Genomic DNA, 23,168 nt, shown 5'->3' on the forward strand with positions numbered 1-23,168 from the left:
AAACCTCAGTTTTCCTCTTACCTTCTCTTTTGTATTTCTAGTTTTTTAGCTTTGCTATTAATCTCCATTGAGAGTGGAGGTTAGAATCCCCAAACTGTCTGGAAAAATCTGGCTGAGGAAGCAGAAATCACCAATAACAAACTTAAAATGTGACACAAATAAATAGAGTTTTTTTTCCCACAGAAGCTGATTTATTTAAGAATAAAAAATAAACATCTGATTAAAGTTAATAAAGACAGTCAGTGTTGTTTTCCTTTTTACAGCATTCAAATAAGTTCACAGTTGTTCGCTACTTCTCAGCAATTATGTCAATCGAAATAATTAAAATAAATCTATATATTCTCAATTTAAAGACAACCAGGAACTCAAAAATCAGTTAATGTGACATACAAAACTACTGTTGTGTCTATTTGCAAGAAAAAAAGTACATTTGCAGAGTTTTGTTTTATGACATCAACTAAGGGACATATTTGCTATTCAAGTATATGCAAATAAACAGTTTTCAAGCCCCACTGCATGTCTGCAGAGCAGTTCCAATGCATTTCTACATTCTGTAAGTGACCGAGATAAGTGTTGCCTGCAATTTTGATAAATATGAAACTACCCATTCTCATTGTTGTTCTTTAACCCAAAATAAAGAATCAAGTTTTTAGAATAAGAGCCCCAAATGATGGTTGGTTACTTGGAAAAGTAGGGGTACAGAAACTTACAAGCCATGGGCAACGCTTTATCTGCAACACCTCTGAAAATTAAGCACTAAATTGGGAAAAAAACGTAACACAAGTTGTTCAGTACTTAACTGCATTTAGGGGGGTGTAGTTATAATAATAAAATGGTCAAATAAGATATAAACAAGCATGAATGCCTGTGTTTCGTAGATCCGACCGACAGTTTCAAATATTCAAGTAATCCTACAGATGCTGATCGTTCAACATTACAACTGGTTTTCAAGACGCAAACAAAGGCAATACAACAGTATTGCAGCAACAATAAAATCATTTTCGTGATAAAACCCCATTATATAACATACTGCAAAAAAACTGGTGTGCAGTATACAGCGTAATACAGTAGTTTATAGCCTCAAATACTGAATTGTAGTACTGTGTAATCCAAGCTGAAGGGAAAAACTTCCAAAAATGTATTTCCTATATAAAAGCAGAAAGAAAAAGATTTATAAAACACAATTATACTGATATGGTTCATTTCATGGCTTTTTTCAAATGACACTCACACAGAATAATTAAACTATAACATTAAACACAGTAGGAGTGTCCCTAATAAAAAAATGTATGTCAAACCATTAAAATGCAGCTCCCAAAGCAGCTCACCCTCTGAAGCAAATGCTTATTCTAAAGCAATGTTTTAGTGATCGCACAGCAATCATGACAAGGACAAGTCACTGTCACGAGGACAGCTGCAGCATGATTCTCCCTGTTTCCTATATTTGTAGATGGAAATACAAAAAAAAAAACATAGCAAAATTCTGACCATTACATTATGGTCCCTCTCTTCATTTAGAGATGATTTGTCTCGATACAAAAGCATAGTGTCACTTGGTGCTTTGCATTAAAAAAAAAAAAGGTAGAATTTGCAAAACTTTTCACAATTCCAGACCATCACTAACAATGATCCATTAGACCAGGCATGGGCGACCGTGTGCCTTGGAGGGCCGAGAGTCTGCAGGTTTTCATTCCAACCAAACACTACACCAGGTGAGTTCACTGATTCGATCCTCTTCTCTGGTTGGAAGGTGAGCTCATCGGTGAAATCACCTGGGCTGAACGTCAAATCCAAGAAAGTCAAGCCGATGCTCGTGTCCTTGTGGAGAAACTTCTTCCCAAGTTGTTTCGGAGAGAACGATCTACTCAAAACTACTTCTTTACAGTTTGAGATGGGCTGTGTGCTTGACGTCGCACAGCTGTTCATTTTCCCCACCTGTTTCAACCGTCTGTGTACTGTAGACTATATATGATGCGCTGGTCTCGCAATGAATCTTGGGGCTTCCTATTCCTATTCCATCTGACACATCCTTGACTGGCAAGTGAACTTCTGGGATCTTTATCCATCCTCCATCCTCGCGTCCTTTTGTTTTGGAATCGTACTTCAGCGGACACAAGGACGCATATTGAGAAAGAACCCTGGTCGTGTTGTTTGGTTGGAAAGAAAGAGACCTGCGTACTCTCGGCCCTCCGTGGCACATGGCTGCCTACCCCTGCATTAGTCCACCATTAATAACTACAATATCATTCAAAGAGCATAACTTCTCAACGCTAGAGAAACAATAAGTCTGTAGCTGGTCCGTCTTGCGTAGTGCAGGAGTCTTAGGTACCAGATGAGGCACTTGAATAATTAAGGCTCAGTTGCTAACACTGAAGAAACCACTCCATCATCATCATCATCATCATCAGAAGGTTAAAACCATGGAATACTTCCCAGGTCGAGTCTTAGAGCTTCCTAGCAGAAATCGAGGTCTAGGTAAGGTAAGACGTTGACGGAGAGGGAGTTAAGGCAAGACACTCTCCTTGTGCTTATGCCTTGGCGCTTTTGCCATTAGACAGAGGTTCCGCTTCTGAATTTGCTGCCACAGGACTAAGCTCGGTGGGCGTGGCCTGGTCATTAGCCCCGCCTCCTGCCCTGCGTTCGTTTCTATAGTGACGGATGATAACCACAGCAGCGCAGACCAGGTAGACGACAGTAAGCAGGGCGAAGTAAAAGAAGTACACCAGAAACTGTAAAAGAAAAAATATACACATTAGATGACGATCTGTACTGATGCTAGAAGTCTAGTATCAAAAATTAAAAATATTAGCTTGTAGGTTTTCTAAATTGCTGATTAAATTCAATTACTTTTCCCTTATCATGACATGACATGACGAATAATTTTCATGACCAATATTTGTCTGCATCTACTGTATGTTAAACGTACTTTCTGATGCATTTTAGCTAGGCTGAATGTACCAAGTATTGCTTTGCTTTCTCATTTTGGATTTAGGTAATCAAATTTTTTTTTTTTTATTTGAGTCATTATTCCTTAAAAAGTAACTAGATCCACTGACACACTGCTTATATATTAGTAAGAAATTTCCATGCCTGAAAATCACCAATAATGGAGATGAACCCTCGTCACAGAACCGAGAATTTACCTTACAGTGAGATAAAAATGAACCCAGGGGAAAACACTGCCAAAGGTTTTTGAACTTATGTGTCTGTGTGTGACTCTTGAAGGTATTAAAGGACTGTGTTTTACCTGAGAATGGACTGGCAATGCAAGTCCCCTCTTGTCAGCAACAATCAGGCTGATGATGGTCTTCAGTATGGTCCCCAAGAAGGTGTTGATGCCAAACACCAAGGCACAGAGCTCCTTGGTGAGCGACGAGGCAATCTGGAAACTATGGACAAATGATAAAAGATTAGTACGACTCGCAAAATTAATTGTCATGAATTGGTTGCAAGAGCTGTCTTTCACGCTTTCAGTTAATTATGTAATACAATACAGTGTTTCCCATATACTGAGAATCCAATCGGAGTATAATAGGCAACTTTGCATTTATAAATTAGCTAATATTAGCATTATTAGTTTAGGATAGATTGAGAGACTTTAGCTTCATTTGAGGCTAGTATCTGAGCAAAGATATTGAGCTCGCTAACTGAAATGTCAAGAAACATAGCCAAAACATAGCACAGATACTACATATACACCCCACTAAAACCTTTTAAAACAACAGTTAAATAAGTGACGAGTCAGGTACATGATTTTTTGAACTGAGGAATAAAAAACATGGAGGAAACACTGCAGTATACACCCAGATATTTAGTGTAGTTATTCCCTCAGGCTCAATTACAAGGCCACTGAACAACTTTATCCAACGTCACCAAACTGATCTGCGGTCAGTTCATAATCTGAACTTTTTGTTTGTTGATACTTCACTTTATTTACAACACAGTGGACTTGGCTCTCAAACTGGAGAGCTGGATGGGAGCAAAACAACATCTGTCCCTATTTCACAATTTGAGTCTGGGAGAGGCTGAAACATTTTGTTTGTTTAATTAATTGGGGGCGCATGCAGGGCTACAAATGGCACTTGTGAGTCAACGGTGTGTATTTTTATAGATTATTTTTAAAAGAGAAATTTCTGCTTGTTATTCGAAATTCAGAGGCTTTGCTGTCAGGCCAAAGAAAACAAACAAAGTCACATGAAAGAAAATAGGAAGCAGGATGCAGCCTTTTTTTTTCTTCCAGAAAACATATTTCTGTTTGTCCCACTGCACTGTTTTCTATGTAGAACACTTCACATATCTGACACATCCAAGTGTTGAAATAAAGTATATGTGTTACTATATTTGCATAGATATACATTACTGTAACAGTCTTTTACAACAGGCTACTGTGCATAAGTGTAACTCTGAAAATGCAAAAGGAAACACCCTAACCCTCAGGATCATTAGTTTCATCTAATCCAACAGGTGTGTTTTCAAAAGTTAATTTTGTAGCTTCAGACTGCGCAGTGACGATGAATACTTGTGTTTTTGCTACACTTACATGGCAATAGGCACCAGGAACTGGTAGAAACCCCTGAAGAGAACATAGGCCACGTAGCAGACCCAGATGTTTTCTGTGGTGCCCATGAGGAGCAACAGACCCGCCTGCAGGGCCGTGATGATGCCGATGACCAGCTCGGACCAGACGTTCCACCGAATTTTCACGAAGCCCGCCATGAATGACGTCATCGCACCTACGGAAAGATACATGAGACACAGGAAAATAGTCACATGACTTCAAGTTGCTGGAGTTTTCAGTTGAGAAATTAAAAATGCCTGAAGTAGAACATTACATATCTACATGGTAGAGGATACAGTCTGTTATTTTGTCATCCAATTACTTGCATTAACTAGTTTCCTTTAAGAAGGTACCACCACTTGTGTTAATTTTGTAGTGTCACTTTTCAAATGGTAGATAATTTCATTTAGTAGAACAGAATAGAACAAAACTCTTCATTGGGACAACTAGCTTGTTTTTTAACCTAGTTATATCCACACTCTAGTCTAATCTCTTCAAAATCTGCTTACCTCCAAATAATGAGGAAATACAACGGGATAATTGACACTCTAGACAGTTAGTCTCTCCCATCCTTATCAATACATTACTAATAGCCTATGAATAACTGACATTCCTGATAGGAAGTATGTTCTCTCCTTATCATTTACCTACTAATAGACTTTGCTTTGAAATGTCACATTCTGATGCTTGAAAGCGACATCCAGGTTATATGCAGAGGTTGCTGTCTTTCTGCTTTACAGCTGTTTAAAGTACAATTACTGACGTAATCTCAAAACCTGATGCCATCACTTCGGCTTTATAAGGCCGAGATATTAATAACTCAACCTCTTAACTACAGGTGAGAGCTGTACAGTCAGTTCACTACAGTCAGGCTTCCTTCACATTTTCCATTTCAAAATTAGACACTTTTTTCCAGACTTTAATTTCTTGACTGTATTTTGGTCATAGTAGTGGCTTTGCAATATGACTGTCAACTCATATCACTCTATAGTTTATTTTTTATAACATAAGATGTGTAGTCATGTGTATCAGGACTGAACATCTATTTCCATAATTTTCCAAACTCTGTATGTATTTCCTAAACTCTTGAATACTCTTATGTTTGATGAATTGATTAAATCATGTCATGAATGAATCTGTCAAATAAACTTGAACACGCTCATCCCTGTTTAACACATAGGCTTTTTCATTCATATTCAACATCTAACCTTTAGACTTAAAGACCCCATGAAATGGCATCGTTACTTCCTTGATTTGATGAATTTCCTGTTGAAACAGGATGTTGGGGCGGAACATTAAAAAGTGTGAACCAATGGAATATGAGTCAGGGAGAGAAAGGCAGTTTTATTTGATCGGAGGGGTGGGATTGTTCAAAAACCTGATGGTTTTATTGGTTAGAAATGTATATTTACGCCTATTAGTGCAGCATGAGGTCACCATGAAAGTAAAAGTAATGGGAGTTCATTTCACAGGGACTTTAATACTTGGCTTCTAAGCTCCAGAAAACTCTCTCACCCAGCAGAGTGGAAGCAGCCTCCACTCCCCCGTTGTAAACATTTTTGTTCTCAGTGGCCGGGTAGACTTTGTTCCACAGGATGTGAACGTAGAACAGCACCAGGTAGTAGCCTGTGGAGTTGAACACCCACCACAGGGACCAGAGCCTCAGGCTGGGCCTCCGCACCACATTCCTCACCTCCAGCAGCATCTGCACAAACACCGACTCCCTCCAGGAAGACGCAGAGTGCGGAGATGCCGGCGAGGACGCCTGGCCGTCATCCAGGTTCATTTTGGCCAGTTCCGCCTTTGTTGCGTCCGCCGCAGCCAGCTCTTTCTGCTGCTTGTCATACTGCGCCCGGTTGAAAAACATGGAGCGCTTGGGCCAGGGCAGGCACATCGAGAGGAGCAGGCCGAAGCTGACGAAGCCCAAAGACAAGATGCTGAGGGTGGAGTAGTTCACGTTGCCGAAGGACATGCACAGCTGGCCCACCACCGAGCTGGTGAACACTCCCATGAGCACCGAGGAGCGCGAGTAGCTGGCCACGCGCTGGTACATGCCCGGGCTGACCAGGGAGAAGATGTAGGAGGAGTAGGCCACGCGGGAGGCCATGGTGATGCCGTAGAAGAACTCCATGAACTGCATCTCCAGGAGGCTGGTGCCCAGCAGCAGGATGAGCCAGATGGCCACCTGGCTGATGCCCTGGATGATCAGCACCGGCTTGTAGCGCAGATAATCCGTCAACAAGAAGGCGGGCACCAGCACGGCCATGTAGGAGTACGTCAGCACTGGAGTGATCTCATTGGTCACCTAGAAAGGACAGGGAAATTAATTTAAAAAAGGCCACGTCCGCATGAAAAACCAACAAGGTGGATAATAAATGTTGGTACTTTGTGTCGGAATAGTATCGGTAATACATTGAATGTAAAAAATATTAGAGACATCTTCCTGATATCAAGTTGCAGCCTCCGTTTCACAATCCACATCTCAGTTGTCTCAGTGCTTAAAAATCTTCCTCCAACTCATCTGCTTCTCTTTAGCTACATCTGCTCCTTTGTGATTGGTATAGATTTAACATGGGACATCAAAAAGGGGTAATGGCTTTTACCTGGATTCACCTCATCAGTGTTCTTCATGAAAAGAGTAAGTGTCCCAAATATTTAGTACACGCAGTGTAGTTTTCCATTTCAGTTGATGGATACATGAGTGGTTGCATTTGTTATGTACTTGCCAATGCATGCAGAGAGAGAAATCACATTCATCTGTGGAATACAACTCAATTTAAGAGCTGTATTCTTATTGGGTTAATATAAATCCTGCATTCTCTTGGCAGAATGCACTTACAAGGATTTCTATAAGTCTATGGGCCTTTCTGTGCCAACAGTTGATGCCTTAATAATTAGCTGAGACATCACCTTCAATTCACTTACACTGTCTCCAATAGCGTATTCAACCTGTTGATGACCATCTATTCCTGGAGGCATTCGTTCTTGTTGAACACTTGGAACAATTTTCAAGAGCGTGACCCAGTATTATCAAGCATTACCTCACAAGGCCAAAACAAGGAAGTAAAGTAGCTTTAAAGTACCAAAGTGCTGTGTTTGCACTGGAATTCCAAATTACATAATGAATGTTTCGGGGAGGAACTTTGAACATTGACCACACTTAGGACCAGGATCAATGTTGTCATGCAACCACTCCACTGCTGCTGAACAGCATGAAACAGATCTACACACAACGCTGGCCTAAACTGCAAACATGACCCACAGAACATGATTCAGGGGCATGATCATCAAATCTGAAGTCTGATCTGGCCACATCCTAAATAAATAAGCCTTAACCTAATTTTGCACCCTTAGGCGCACTTACAGCTACTGTGTTCATGAATGTAAAAGCCCCACCAGTTAAGGAACAATGAGGTATTTATTTTCCCACACTGAAACACACAAATTAAGCCAGATGAACACATAAATTGAAATGTTTTCATTCACAAAAAAATTGTCGTGGTAGATGTCAGATGATGGGCAATAATCCAGGCAGCATTTTGCCTGGGAGGAGGCACGTGAGAAGGCAGATAAGCCTACATGATGAAATACAAGAATTTATGGAATATGGCGAAATGTCACCTCCTTGGATAAGGCAGGGCAGTTGGGTGATGTGCTTTCAATACAACAAGAAGTCTGTTTGAAAGAAGTGGCTGAGCTTCTCAAATCCCACTCAGGTCCAGCAAGCAGTATTTTTCCACAACACTGTCCTAATCAGTGTGAGAAAATACCACCAGTCAAATGCTGGTAATTTTTGGCTGTGCCTGGTAAGAGCTTCTCCTCTCCCACACACTTTGGCGGGTAACAAACTCTCAGCTTGATGCCATATTCTGTTTGGGGGAAAAATGAATTGGCTGGTAAAATAGTAATTTGGGGATTTATTAGTCACAATGGCCTGACAGACAGGTTTGTTTCTTGCCCTGGTCCCATTCCACAAATCACAGTCTACTCATAACTTGCTAGTTGCTTCACCATGACAAATCTATTAAGACCTCACTGACCCACTTTGCAGGAATGTGAACTTTGACCACACTTCTTAGGATCAGCAGACGTCCCACGGGCATTCATTAATGCCAATGGATAATGAGTGCTAAACTGCATGGAGGAAAAACTCATAGAAAACAATCTTTTGGGACTTAAAATTGCATTAAGTTTTGGATTTAATTCCGGACAGCCTCCTGTATATGAGGCTAGACTCAAACTCTGCAAAACTCTCCTGAAAATAAAAATCAATACAATGGTTGATACTGGAATGCCATCCAACTTTAAATATTTGCTGCTTGCCAATATTTGATTTCACTGTATCAAGACATTTTATATGTGGTTGCATATTTTTCCAATTCATGCTCTGTTTTGACATGAAATTGTAGCTTTCTGCCAATACAAATAAGCCAAATAAACCACTGCAAATAAGCCGAATGCCTGTGCACACACACACACACACACATATATTTCAATCTGGGGCCTTCACTAACCTGTTTCGTGGTGAAGTTCTTCTCAGGACTGAGTAGGTACGGTGTTATGAAGGGCTCCCCAGGCTTTATCGACGCCATAAACCCATAGAAGCACAAGAATATGACGGACCACTTCCAGGTCTGGGGATCCTTGGCGTCTGGGAGACCATCGGCGGGAGCGAGGGCCTCTGCGGCGGAGGCAGCCAGCTCCGCGTCTCGGTCTTCATGTCCTCCCGGGTCTTCAGGTGTAGGCTCCTTCTGGTCCATCTCTCTTCCTGCCTCCGGTCTGTCCCCAGTTCCCGCAGCGTCATCTGCCACCATTGTGTTGTCTGGTTGGTTTGTGTACTTCTTTGCGGTGTCAAATTACCATGTGAAGACTTGTTTTGCAGTGAAAGACTGGCGACTTGCAAATGGAATAAGTGTAGTCACCCAACCGTTTGGGTTCAGTAAATCAACGGGCTGTTTCAGAGCTTTGGTTTGCTCTCCACCATATCCTTGTGCCCGATGCCAAGCCTCTCATGTCAGAGAATATCGAGAGGGTGAGAACAAACCATTTAACAAAGCAGTGAAAAGGAAGTTAAACTGCTACATGCTGCCATTTGCATGTACGAGAGAATGTTGACCTTTGCTCCATTCCACACTGTGACAATGATTGAAAGCAAGCTATCCAACAGCTGGGTCTCATGTCATTGTGAACCTGTAAAAGATAACAATGTTGTCAATTAGTCAGACTATTCTGACACCAAGCAGAGTCATATGGTGGGTGACGTTGCAACACTCCACTGTTAAGTAAAAAGGTGGCAGAACATTGCAGAGCCAAAACCCATAACATTACATGCTGTTGTAGCTCAAACAAGTTAGATTATATCAGCTGGCAAAGCTTGGTGTGTTTTGCTGGACATGATATAGCCTAGTGGTGCATCAGGGGTTCCCGCACTTTTGAGTCAAAGACCTCCAAATAGAGGTGCTTTACTTCTTTTTGGTCCAGGGACCCTCATCTGATAAAATTGTCTGTCTCTACTGTGGGTGGGTCGATAACAGTGGAGAGAGTAACAACTCTAACCAGAAGTCATTATTATATATTCTCTCCTGGTGCCAAGTTCTGGTGAATGAAGTAAGTGAAATTAAACTGTTATGTTGGGGGAGCCTCTGGAGCCCCCACCCCCAAGGATCTCTGGGATCCAGTTTGGGAAACAGTGCATTAAAAACACAATCTGACCGTTGTGAAATAACACTAAGGCTAGCTAAGTATGACCCCGATACGCGCCAGAGAGAAAAGTACGCCACACTCCATTAAAAAAATCTGGTATTTTTGTGTGGTCTTACTTATAGTCAATGGGACACGCCTCGTAGGATCTAACTGACTGACTTCACTGAATCATTAGCGTCCACTGGTCAATTCGGCATATATATAATATCTCAAGAGCTTCTTATTTCAGTAAAATCCCAATTGTTTCGCCTGTGATTGCCACAGCCTTCTCCCCGCAAATCACACTGTTGTGGAAGGTAGCCAGCAATGTGAACCAATTATAAAGTTGAAATTTGACTGAAATAATGTGCTATTTAGTGGATCACGTGTAATGCCGAATTTACCAGTAGACTAACGATTCACAAAAGGTCCTAAATCATGTTCCATGACATGTACAGGTGTGCTGATGAGCAAAGCATCATTACATTGCCAGATTTTTGAATGCAGTTTGGTGTGAAGTTCTCTCATGACAAAGGAGCTTAACATCTCAGGGTTAGCCAAGTAGAAACCACAAACAAGTTACACGAGCCATCTGGTAACACGAGGGTCATGTATGTTATCTAGTTAGCTGCTGACACACGTTAGCGCCTCAAAACAAAAGGCCGAGGTGCTAATGTTACGTTACTTGCTGATGTAACGTAATAACGTTAAATGTATTAATGAGGGCGAATCTGTAATGTGTACACTGTTAACTGTTACACCAATACGCTAAACTGGCTTGGGTTGTGTTGTTCAGGCGGGACAACGATCTAGCCATGCATGCAATCACTTTCAGTTAACAATTTCTGATCCAGCTACAAACTTGCATAGCTAACACCAAGCTAGCTAGCTAGTTACATGAGGTTCATGCACCCTTGTGACCGTTGGCACCAACGCAGGCTAACATGAGCTTTATATCAAGTATAGACCGCTTTAGTACGCCTTGTTGACATTCCTGTAAGAACATACTATTTGCATGGTTAACGTTACAACATACCTCACATGAGTACCCAGCAGAAACACATCTCGTGTATTCCATCGGTTGCAGCGTGTAGTCGGTCAGCAGCAGACAGTCGGACTGCTTTTCGTTCGCATTGACTTCTGGGATGTGTAGTTTTTGGGGTCAGCTAGACTTCTGCGACAAAGCTGGAAAAACATTATTTAAGAGCGGATCACCAGGACCAACTTTTTCTAAATTTTTAATCTGGGTCAAAATTATACAGAGTTTCTGATCCCCTTTCTGATCCAATGCAGAATCAGACTGATCTGGCTGATTCTGATTCATTCTGATCCAGATCCCACAAAATCAAGATTACAGAATCCAGATTTGCAGTCCTGAAATACACCTCTAGCTCGCTATCTGCTGGACAAATAATGTTACAACATGTTATGCCAAAAAGATCTGAGTGAGCTCGATGAAAACGTGTAAAAGACCTACAGTATGTTACTTTTATTCACTTATGCACAAGTATACAATGTATAACAACTTATGGGCAAAATTCAAAGTATCATTGCATGTCAAAATAATTCAAAACAAAACCTCCCATTCTCTGCAAACTATTTTCATTCATTAATTCAAGGACCCTATATAAAATGAAGGTTCACAAGAATATTTCTCATTGACTGTCCAGCCGGTCCATCCTGCTGCAATGGGGGCAGTTGTTTTAAAGGTTTTGTTCATTTAATAAAATGTAAATATTAACACCATATTTAATCTATATTCAAGCTGTAAAGGCTGTATTTTCCTCACATCCTAACAAGTTACATTAAGTCATGACACTGTCTTGACCCTTATAGGCACCCCACTTATTAAAAGTTAATTTGTGAATTTCATTGATTCAGTCATCCAGTTCCAACAATATTTAACTTTTGAGTGAATATCTTCAGATTGGATGTTTGTCACAAATGTTCATTATTTATCAACTCATTTCCATTGAGGTTCTTGGTCTTAAATGATGAGTTACTGGGTAATTATTTTATGTGATTTTGACCAGGGAATACTTACCTGGCAAAGACCTACAGGAATAATCACACAGTCAGTGCTGGGAAAATTGCAAATCCTTTTATTTTTAATTGATTAACTCATTAGAACTTGAAATTTGAATATCATTTGAAGCATTTAGCAATCTCTAGGCTTTTATTGTGAAAAGAATTCACTGAGCTTTGCCACACATAGAAATTAACAAAGAAAGTATACAGTAATTGAAGTCCTGTGAAGCTCAACTAGAAGAATGAAGCACTGACACTGTTGAAGATTCACTTCCCATGGAGACACCTGTTCTCAAAGTGCATGTACTCTAAGATGCTTTGGATAAAAACATCCAGCATGTGACATACGATATAAGAATTGTATCTCTTATGTCAGCTGGCATCAGGTCCAACATTATGCATCACCATGTAAGTTTGGCTATATCTAACAAAGCCTAATCCACAGTTTTACATTAATTCTGAGAGGGAAACGGAGGCTGACATCACCAGAAGGTAAAAATCCAGTAGATGGCAGCAATGTTCCTTCCAAATCAAAGGCCCATAATGGAGACCAGGGTGTTGATCAATTCACAGGTTTTGCGATTAGATATTCTAAAACATCCTCTACTAATCAAGGATTTTTTGGCGGGGCTCATATAAAAAATAATGGTGTGGAAGCTGACCAACCAACTGGCCAGGAGGCTTATCCCTAAAAGACGTGATATTCAAGCTGATTGTCCCAAACCTCTTTTTTCATGGTAAGCTGGCAAACTTTGTCACACTGGCTGCGTCTTGAAATACCCCAAAACAACTAGAGAGATTTTCCTGTATAGCGGAAATGTATTTAATTCTATGATGCTTTAATAACTGCTATCTTGTGTTTGTCTTACATCATTCTGTTCTATAATTGATTGTTGATCAGTTGTATCTAGTTAGGCTTATTCTCTGTAAAGTCCTTTGAAACAGGCTTGTGATAAAGGGCTGAATAAATAAATGGACTTGAACTGGAACCTGAACAAATGCTGACAAACAGAAGACCTGCACAGACAATAAAGTGGATATCAAAATTAATTAGGGATAAGGGCTGGTAGGCACGTTGGGTGAAATGTCATCGACTTAAAAGCTACTTATCTCCTCAGTGTTAGCACATTCATGGTGTTGCGTATTTTCCACTTTTGCCATGCACCCACACACATCACTTCCCCATTAGTCAAGTCAACTTTATTTATAGAGTTTATTTATATTATTTATTTACACAAAACAAATTTGTTCCAAACTGCTTTGCAGAAATAGCGACAAACAGGGCAATATATACACACAGACACAGACACAGTTCAGGTTAACAACACTGACAAACATAATGTAATTTTAGTTTAATTTTCACGTGTGTCCCTTCTTGGGCTTTTTGTCCTATAGTCCTCATGCGTCAATTTCTGGTCCATATTTGTTCAGTTAGCATTCATCACCTATAGGCCAAGATGCAATTTTTATTCAGAAATATTACTTCTTTAGTCTGGTTCTGTACTGGGACCTCTGAGAATTTTGCCATGGTTGATAAGGGGGAATCACATGAAATTGTTCCACTTCTTCAGTTGAAAACCAGATTCAACTGGATTTCATAGGTTGAAAACTAACAAACATTGAAACCTTCAGAAAAGTCTTTGGGTTGAACGCAGGCGTCCACCACGCTTTCAGAAGAGAGCCCCGTTGCCCTCGGAGGTCTGAGACGTAGACCTAGACCTAGAGCTGGATCTGGACACCGACTTCCTCTCCTGTCTGAAATTCTTCTCAACGAGCAGCCTCAGGTTCTTCCTGAACTTGGCTCCAACAAAGGCGTAGAGAACGGGGTTGATGCAGCTGTGGAGCAGCGCCAGGCTGTGGGTTACTTGCAGGGCCATGTCGACTCTATTCCTCATGGCGCAGGTGAAAGGCACCACATCGGACCTCATCAGTGTGTCTACGATCACTGTCAGATGGTACGGCGTCCAGCAGAGCAGGAACGCAATCACTACGGCCACGATGACCCGCATGGCCCGGTGCTTCTGGAAGCCACGAGTGCGCAGCAGCCTCGTGATAGTGATGCCGTAGCATGTTAGCATGACGACCAGCGGGAGCAAGAAGCCCAGAATGTGTCGCAGCCCTCGAGTCATACGTCTCCATAAGGTGGCGCTGCCGAAGTCGTAGCGTTCAGAGCAAACCATCCTCTTTGAGTCATTTTCCGGTTTGAAAGCGTCGTTAAAAAGTGCTGGTAGCGCCAGGGCGCAACCGACGATCCATACTGACGCGCAGACAATCCAGCTGCAAAGCTGTTGGCGATCTTTGCGAGTCTCAGCGGCGCGAACAATTGCGAGATAGCGATCGATGCTAATGCATGCCAAGAAGAGGATGCTGGTGTAGAAATTTGCTTCGATGGTGATGCTAATGACCTTGCACAGAAAGTCTCCAAAGATCCAGCCTCGGATCGCATCCACTGCCCAAAATGGGAGGGCGAGGGCCAGCAGACCGTCCGCTAGTGTCAGGTGGAACAAATACACATCTGATGGACTCATGGCTTGCCAATTGGCGGCAATTACCCAGCCCACCAACAAATTTCCTGGTATTGCCAAAAAAAAGATGGTAATGTGTATGAGACACATGGCCACAGCTGTTGTAGGAACCAGCAGCTTGGGCTCGCATGGTAAAGTCCTTGGGTCGACGATGTAGGTGGTCAGATTGTTGGTGTTGTTCTCTTGGTCATAGAAATCTCCAAGCTCAAAGGTGATGGACATGGCTATGGATGGAAGAGAGATGGACACTATATTATCGTAAGCATCAAAACCCGAAAAACATTCATTCAGCTTCTGCTGTGTACAAGATTTAGATTTAAAGCTGCACTAAGCAAGATTTTACCACCATTACCATTACTTGAAACCCCATAGACATGAAACCAGTTTAAGTACTGACCTTCCATGTTGTGGCTTAGACGGATGACAAGTACTTGACATGAAGAGCTGTTGCCCAAATGAGTCAGTATTTAAGAGCATCCCTTTAAGAGTGATGTGTTCGTCAGGGAGAGTTGCCACAATTTCCTGTTTCCTTCCCCAAAATGTCACTGCACCTGTATGCGTCAACATGCAGTGCAAGCAGCAATCTCATGGTCTTCAATTATGAAGCCTCAAAGCTCGATTTCACAACATAAAAAGGAAGCTGACATTTTATCACTTGTTCATTTGATTTATACAATCACAGTAGATAACCCATTTATTATTAGGAGATATAGGGACAGGCAAATTTCAAGTAGGGATTTTCTTTATATATATAAGGCCTATTAATACACTTGAGAATGAATGCATTGCCACAAATAGATGCAACTCAATTTCTATTTACACTACCAGTCAAAAGTTTGGACACACCTGATTGAATGTTCTATGTTTTTCATTCTCTTAAAGCCATTTTGATCTAAAGGCTTATGCTTAAATGCTTGAAATTTGTTTCTTAGACAAATATAAACAGTGAAGTTGATGCCTATGTTTGAATGTCTTTCCAAAACCTTTGCCAAGGCAAAGGGCGGCTACTTTAAAGAATCTAAAATATGAGATCATTTTGGTTTGTTTAACACTTTTTTGGTCACTGCATAATTCCATTTGTGTTATTTCATAGTTCTGATGTCTTTACTATTATTCTAAAATGTGGAAAATAGTAAAAAAAAAAAAAAAAAAAAAAGAAAGAAAAATGCGGTGTGTCCAAACTTTTGACTGGTAGATTTTGAATAAATTGATTTTAAACTGAATTGATCCCAGACCCTGTTTTGAAAATGGTGAGTTGTACAATTTATAACACAATTTGACCAGATTAAATTAAAACATTTAGATGGCTTAGACCATAGTTATATGGATTTCAGTAAAAAAAATAAAAAATGTAATGTGGCTCCCATTTGATTATGAGGAAGGAAGCCTTTTTAGGACTACAGACCACCAATGACCCTTGAATTGAAAAAAAAATTTAAAAAAAATCTCACAACACAAGCATCATATATGTGTACCATTGAAAACTTTCTTTCCAAAATAATAAAAAAAAGTGACATCTACTCGTACAAAATGATTGATAGTGTAAAATTAAACCAAATGAAAGTACTGTTTAAAGGCTTGGAAACACTTTTATAAACTGGATCCTCTATTTTTTAGATATATTGAATGAGTTTTGTTTTTTTTGTATAGCATTTTGGAATAAAACTGTTGAGTTCTTTGGGTCAGGCTAATGCACAAGATTTCCCAGTCAAGATGGGAACTGACCACTTGTGATTTGTCTGTTGCAAGTCATTGGGCAATCGTGGATGTGGGGTAAGGTGTTTTACAAAACATCAGTTCTTTCAGCTCAGGATGTCAAACGTGACACTTTCTGGAATACAAGAAACACTTTGTTCTCATGCTGGTTTTGTAATAATCCACTATCATTGTGTCCTTGAGTTTTTTTCCCCTCCTTATGTCTTGTTAGGAGCTTAAAACACAGTTCAAGAACAAAATGAATATCAGATAATTCCTTGGTTAAGTGGACGATCCACCCCAAAAACAGAAATCATTATATTACTCCTGTGATTTTTGATGAGTGAAGTCTAAATTTCTGTACATGAACAAGTCTGTCCAAAGCTATAGAAACAAGTGAAATTCAAGTCTAAGATGCCACCAACCAGCTCCTTTCCTCCTTATTGTATTTTATTGTCATTTAGTTTCTGTTATCCACTTGAGTTGTGTCCCGATTTATCATGTTAATTTATTGTCTTCTTTGAGGTGAAATGCTCTTATAAACCCTTGGGGTTTTATTAATCTCACCTGCACAATTTGTATTTTTTCTTTCTCTCATCTTCAGATCACATGGGAATAAAACTAACTCAAAAAAGTCAGGAGAGGTTTTCATTGAATAGCATCGTCATTTCTACTCTTGGTTATCTGCATTGTAGCTTTTATTGTTCATAAATATTGATTGAAGTTGTCCAAGGTCTTATCTTTAAGAGTATAAATAAGTAAAAAATATATATAAATATACAGCCATAATAGAGTTGACTGACCATATGACAGATAACACGTAGAGGTCTACAGAGGGTGTGTTGGGTCATTGTGCTGTTGTGCAAGGCAAGAAACGTGATGTGTAGCACTTGAGATGAAGTAAGAGCCTGAATTTGCTCTTACATCTTCCAGTGACGCTTCAACACCACAAAAACAACATATATGACTAACTTAGTGGGTCTTTAGGCGGAAGGAGCAACGTCAGTGCTTCCGACTGAAAATACCAACTTTGCCCGGGTGTTTTTGTTTTGGCTCTGGGTTTGAGGATTTGTTATACGAAAACTATTTTGAAACCTGTAACTGCATCTTCATCCACAGGTTGAATTTCCAGGTACAAGACGGATGGATGTTTTTTTATACCTAGATGGCATGACAAGCATCAGTCAGCATGCAGAGTAAAAATTATAACCTGTGCTCAGTAATGACAGGGGAAAAGGGCATGATGGGGAGGCAACAATGACACAAGCCTCCTCCTCTCTAAGTCTATAGACAAATCGTCTGTTACAACTATTTCGATTTACATGGGCAGACACAAGACAAGTATCTACATTCCCTCCCCCTTGTCTACATAAATCACTTCATTCAGGTTTGAAGAGGTAAAATGCACAATAATAAACATAGCGATGTGTTGCCTCACTGCTGTTGTCCCTTTGCTGTCACAGAAGCAGGAGGAGACACACAGGCTCCAGAAGCATCACAGTGCTGTGTGACTGATTGTATTGTCGGCCTGCCTGCCTCCATCCGGAAACATGACAGTCCCAGAACTAGAACGGCCTGTTTCTGCGGTTACTTTGGCCAACAATGGGTCAACAGTGTGTGTGTGTGTGTGTGTGTGTGTGTGTGGGTGTGGGTGTGCGTGTGCCATAAACTCAAACTGAAACTAAAACATAAACTAGGTGTGAAAGAGCATTGAACGTAAACTGAAATAAAAATAAAACAGACTTTGTGAAAAAAATCAAACTGAGCTAAAACTATCTGGTCTATTTGTAAAACTAACTGAAATGCAGTTTTAGTCTTTTCTTGTAGTTTTTCTTACATTTTTGTTGTTTCTTAAAGTTTTCATCTTGTTGTTTATGTGCAGGGTAAAAAAAAAACACTGTACATTTTTGGACGGGGAATTTTTGATTATTTTTACTAAGCACTAACTGAAAAATTCATGCAAATAAATAAAAAAAAGAATTTATTTGAGAAACCTATTGTTTGTATCTCATAGTACTTGTTGTAAACACATATAAAATACCTGTTTTGAACTCATTATACCTTAAAAAAATACCACCCCTACCAAAAATACTAAAACCAGCACTCAAGCCAACCCTGAAACTGAATAAAAACTAAACTAAAATGACCAAACACACTGAAAACTGACTAAAACTACAGTTGAATTTAAATAAAAATTTTGAAACTATATTAAAAAAAAGGGAGAGAGAGAGATTATTATTATTGTTATTATTATTATTATTATTATTATATTATTATTGTTCCTGTTTGATGTACCATGTTTTTGTTCTTGTTTTTTCTTTTCACAATTTAAATGCTTTTGCAACTCATACATATGTCATGCTAATAAAGCTCATTGAATTGGATTGAAATTGAGAGAGAGAGAGACAGACAGAGAGAGAGGCAGAGAGAGAGAGAGAGAGAGACAGACAGAGAGAGAGGCAGAGAGAGAGAGAGGTAGACAGAGAGAGAGAGAGACAGAGAGACAGACAGAGAGGCAGAGAGAGAGACAGGTAGACAGACAGAGATAGAAAGAGAGGGAGACAGAGAGAGAGAGAGAGAGAGAGAGAGAGAGACAGCAGGTGCTGATGATGGAGCATCAGCACCTGCTGTCTCTCTCTCTATTTGCTGTATCTCTCTCTCTTTGCTGTATCTCTCTCTCTTTGCTGTATCTCTCTCTCTCATGTTTACGCACTACAGACTGTTTTCTCTCAACTTTGCAGACAGCGAGTCACTCCGACATCAAAACAGTGCAGAAAAAGGAGCAGTCCCGTCTGGAGGATACCTCAAGCATTTTGGTCCGAATCCAGCAATGAAATCTGAAACGACACGTAACCGTTAATTCCTAAGAAAGCAGCCCACTTGACATTGACATGCAACTTCTCGGGAATCTGTATAATCTGTAAATACAATCCAGTTCCCCAGAAACTGATGATAGGTAGATAAAATAACTTCCTGGACTGGATTCTTATCGACTTGCTGAGAATTTTCTTTGTCAAGTTTCAGTGAAGCAATAATGTTTGTTATGCTGCTGACCGCAATAATGATACCTTCACCCGTCAGAAGTCAGAAGAGAACACAAGGCTCTATTTCTGCGCCAAACGGCATCAACATTTTTGTTATCGAAGATGTACTGCATGCTGAAAATAATTCCAACAGATTTAAAGGTTGTAATCCTCTTAAATCACCAAGTACACTTGGAATTTACTTTATTTTGTTAGTGTGGGAGTATCCATGTATGCTAACACATTTAATGAGTTTCTCTGTTTGACAAGGCACTGACCATAGTACATTATTTTCCTGTTACCACCTTCTTTCTAATTAGCTACATATGGATCTACAATATGTTTGGCATATAGATTTATGATGCTTTTGTCTTTTGAAGGTAGAGGTCAAACTGTATCAAGTCAAACAAGCAGCCACAGATACAGTAATAATTGGATGTTGTTAGTGATTGGAGGGTTGAATCATTGGATCAGCTGGGAAAATCATAGGCATAGAAACGGGATAAATAACACTCTTCTTTCCCTCAACAGCCACCATCATGGTGCCACAGAGCAAGGCACTTAACTCCAAACTGGTCTCAAGGAAATGAAACTAAATCCCACTCAGATCAACAATATCCCAGTAACAGGATCTCAATGGGAAGAGCTCCAGATTTGATCCTAATTTCAATGGAATACCAGACTGGTTCAGTATCTGGATCAAGGATGTATGACACATGGCTGTTTCAGGAACTAAACCTGAAAAAAAAAGACCCACCTGAGTTCACACTGACAGCTTTGACTGATGTAAACACACCTGTCTGATCTGGAGTCAGACACACTGCGGCTGCGCCACAAGAGAAAGAAAGATAAGACGACACGAAAGAGCGGTAAAGCGAGGGAAGCCGAAAAAAAACACATAGACAAAAACACAGAGGTGCTTTGTTGCAATTGTTTCCTCAAGTCTCAAAATTTTGGTCTGAATCCACATACCGCCACCAGTAATGAAATCTGAAACAACACATACTTGTTTGTTCCTCAGAAAGCACCCCACTCAGCAGGAAATTACACCTAAGACACCTAACCTCATCCATATTTCAGCCCAGCAGGACGCCACATGTCGCAACGAGGAGGAGGAGGAACAAGGCACAGCTGGAAGGTCAGAGGTCACGAGTTCGATCCGCCAGTGTCGCACTTGAATTGTCCCAGTGCAAAATTGCCTGAAACTTTGCATGGACACACACCATGTCGTGTCAAAAACAGCTAAGTGACTTCTCCACAAACTCAAACATCTTCAAAGATAAGTAGATTTTTCCCGAGAAGTCTGCTGCTAATCTTAATATTGTTTTCTTTAAACATCTACCTTTTGATTTCAGGAGATGTACTCTTGCTTGTCAGGAGTGATGGCAGAGAAAATGACAATACAAGTGCCACCAACACACACACACACACACACACACACATACATACAGCCATGGCAAAATGTCCATTGGCTGCACACACGCCATATGACATCCATTTTGCGAGTTTTTTAGAAGCAGCTAAGTGCATTGTATAAAAGGCACTGAGAATCAGAAGAGGACTTGGTCGCTAAAATTACTTTGTTTATTTTAGGATTGCTCTGACTCATTTTTCACAACAGAATTTCAAAGTGCAAAATTATCTTAATGCAATCTTAATGCAAATTTCTGCACTCCTGATTTTAGGCTCAAAATCACATATACCATGCAAACTAAAGACAGGTTTGTGCAATGTCAAATGAGGGAGTAATATCATGGAAAAGGTTTATCCTAGCATCACAACATTGGGTTTGTTCTAGATCTAGAAAGCGGTCACGGAGCGTCTCTAACTGCTTTCTGTTCTTTGGGATAAAGGAGACACAGGAGGTACAGCTGTGTATCATCTGCATAACAACGGAAACTGATATTATGTTTGGGAATAATCGCATAGGTGGAAAATAAAATGGGCCCGAGGATAGAGCCCTGGGGGACCCCACAGGCTATCTTTGCACAGGAGTCACTAAAAGTCCTACCTTGCACGTAGGAGTAAAACCAATTAAAAACACTAGATGCCAATCCAGTGTTTAAGACGATCAAGCAGAATATCGTGATCAGCAGTATCAAATGCAGCGCTGAGGTCTAAAAGAGCTAAAACTGAGGATTTCCCTGCATCAGTGACTAAAAGCGGATCGTTCTTCACTTTAAGAAGGGAGTCTCAGTACTGCGTAGAGCTCTGAAACCAGACTGAAACTTCTCAAAGAGTCCATTTCCATTCATGTAAGCAGTCACCTGGTCGGCCACTGGTGTTTTCCAAAACCTTGGATAAAACATTTGGAGTTGATTGGTCGTTTTAGTTTCGTTTTTATTCAGTTTCAGTGCTAGTTTTAGTATTTTTGGTAGGGGTGGTATTTTTTTAAGGTAGTTGTTCAGGGAGTTCGGGTCTAGAGAAGGCTTCCTAAGAAGTGGTTGAACAATTGTACTGGTTGTTCATGAGAGCTTGATAAGTGATAAGATATATGGACAACAGATTCACATACTTCCATGAGAAAACTTGTGGGCAGAATGTCAAGAGCACAAGAAGAGGGCTTCATTTTGGCTACAACCTCAACAGGAGAGTCAGTCTTTTCATTTATATCTGCTTTCAAATCTACGGAAGCCGAGAACGGCTGTGCTTGCAATTTTTTTTTTGATGCCGTTATCTCGAGATCACGAGTTAATTATGTCGTTATCTCGAGATAACAAAGGTCGTTTTCTCGAGATAAACGGGTTAATTTATCTAGTTATCTCGAGAAAACAAGACACAATGCAATTTCTGCCTGTGTTAGACCTTGATTGAAGTACTGTCTGATGCGTTGATCTGACATTTTCAGCTTAAATCAGTTGCTACAGTTGTCAAGACGCCATCTATGCATGCTGGCATGGCACTCCTGATCTCTGATAAACATTATAAGTAATAAGAGGAAATTACATTTTGTTTTCTCGTTATAATGGGTTGATTATCTCGTTATCTCGAGATAACAAAGCTTGTTTTCTCGAGATCACAAGATAATTAACTTGTGATCTCAAGATAACGGCATTAAAAAAAAAATTGCAAGCACGGCCGTTGTACTTCCGTACAAATCCCAAATAAAAACACAATTAAAAAAAAAGAGAGTGTACTGTATCAAAGAAATCTAAGGAGGTATCAATTTTCATTGGAACTATTTCTCTTTGGTTTTATTATCTGTTTATCCTTGTGGTTTTATCACAGTTCATGGTTTTATTTGTCTTGTCTTCCTTGTATGTTGCTCTTGTAAGCTTGTTTCAAAAAGTGCTCGAGATATAAAGTTACTTATATTTACATGTTTAGAATTATTACATGTTTTTCAGATTCAGGTGTAACACTTTTTTTTTTTTCAACATCACATTCCTCCATTAGCTTCTGTACTTCCCTACTCCTCTCATCAGACAAATCAGTTGAAAGGTCACAAAATTAATGAAGGTTTAGTTGTCACTCATGTCAGTCAAACTCAACGGTATTCTATTGGTGCTGAAAGCTTTTACAGACATTTTTGTCTTCACTGGCTATAATTTTAACATACCTTGTGTTTAAACTGAGGCATATTTCTCATTTACAGCACCTGACCTGAGAGATACCCATCATTACATGGAAAAACTCAAAAGGAAAATTTATGACTTT

General features: G+C 40.0%; 2 protein-coding genes across 2 annotated transcripts; both read right to left on the reverse strand.

The window, feature by feature from the left end:
• Window positions 1–1,145: 1,145 nt before the first annotated feature.
• Window positions 1,146–11,338, reverse strand: slc19a1 (solute carrier family 19 member 1). Its single transcript, XM_071911333.2, has 7 exons — window positions 11,277–11,338; window positions 9,073–9,748; window positions 6,074–6,863; window positions 4,541–4,733; window positions 3,248–3,389; window positions 1,598–2,729; window positions 1,146–1,559 (listed from the first exon to the last, which is right to left on the reverse strand). Exons 2-6 carry the CDS (start codon window positions 9,370–9,372, stop codon window positions 2,529–2,531), a joined length of 1,626 nt encoding a protein of 541 aa, XP_071767434.1. The 5' UTR covers window positions 9,373–9,748; window positions 11,277–11,338; the 3' UTR covers window positions 1,146–1,559; window positions 1,598–2,528.
• A 2,115-nt stretch (window positions 11,339–13,453) lies between these two features.
• LOC139921161 (C-X-C chemokine receptor type 2-like) lies at window positions 13,454–15,015 on the reverse strand. Its single transcript, XM_071911322.2, has one exon. It carries the CDS (start codon window positions 15,013–15,015, stop codon window positions 13,939–13,941), a length of 1,077 nt encoding a protein of 358 aa, XP_071767423.2. The 3' UTR covers window positions 13,454–13,938.
• Window positions 15,016–23,168: the final 8,153 nt, after the last annotated feature.

Source organism: Centroberyx gerrardi, chromosome 21, assembly GCF_048128805.1.
Source record: "Centroberyx gerrardi isolate f3 chromosome 21, fCenGer3.hap1.cur.20231027, whole genome shotgun sequence".
Taxonomy (NCBI): Eukaryota; Metazoa; Chordata; class Actinopteri; order Beryciformes; family Berycidae; genus Centroberyx; species Centroberyx gerrardi.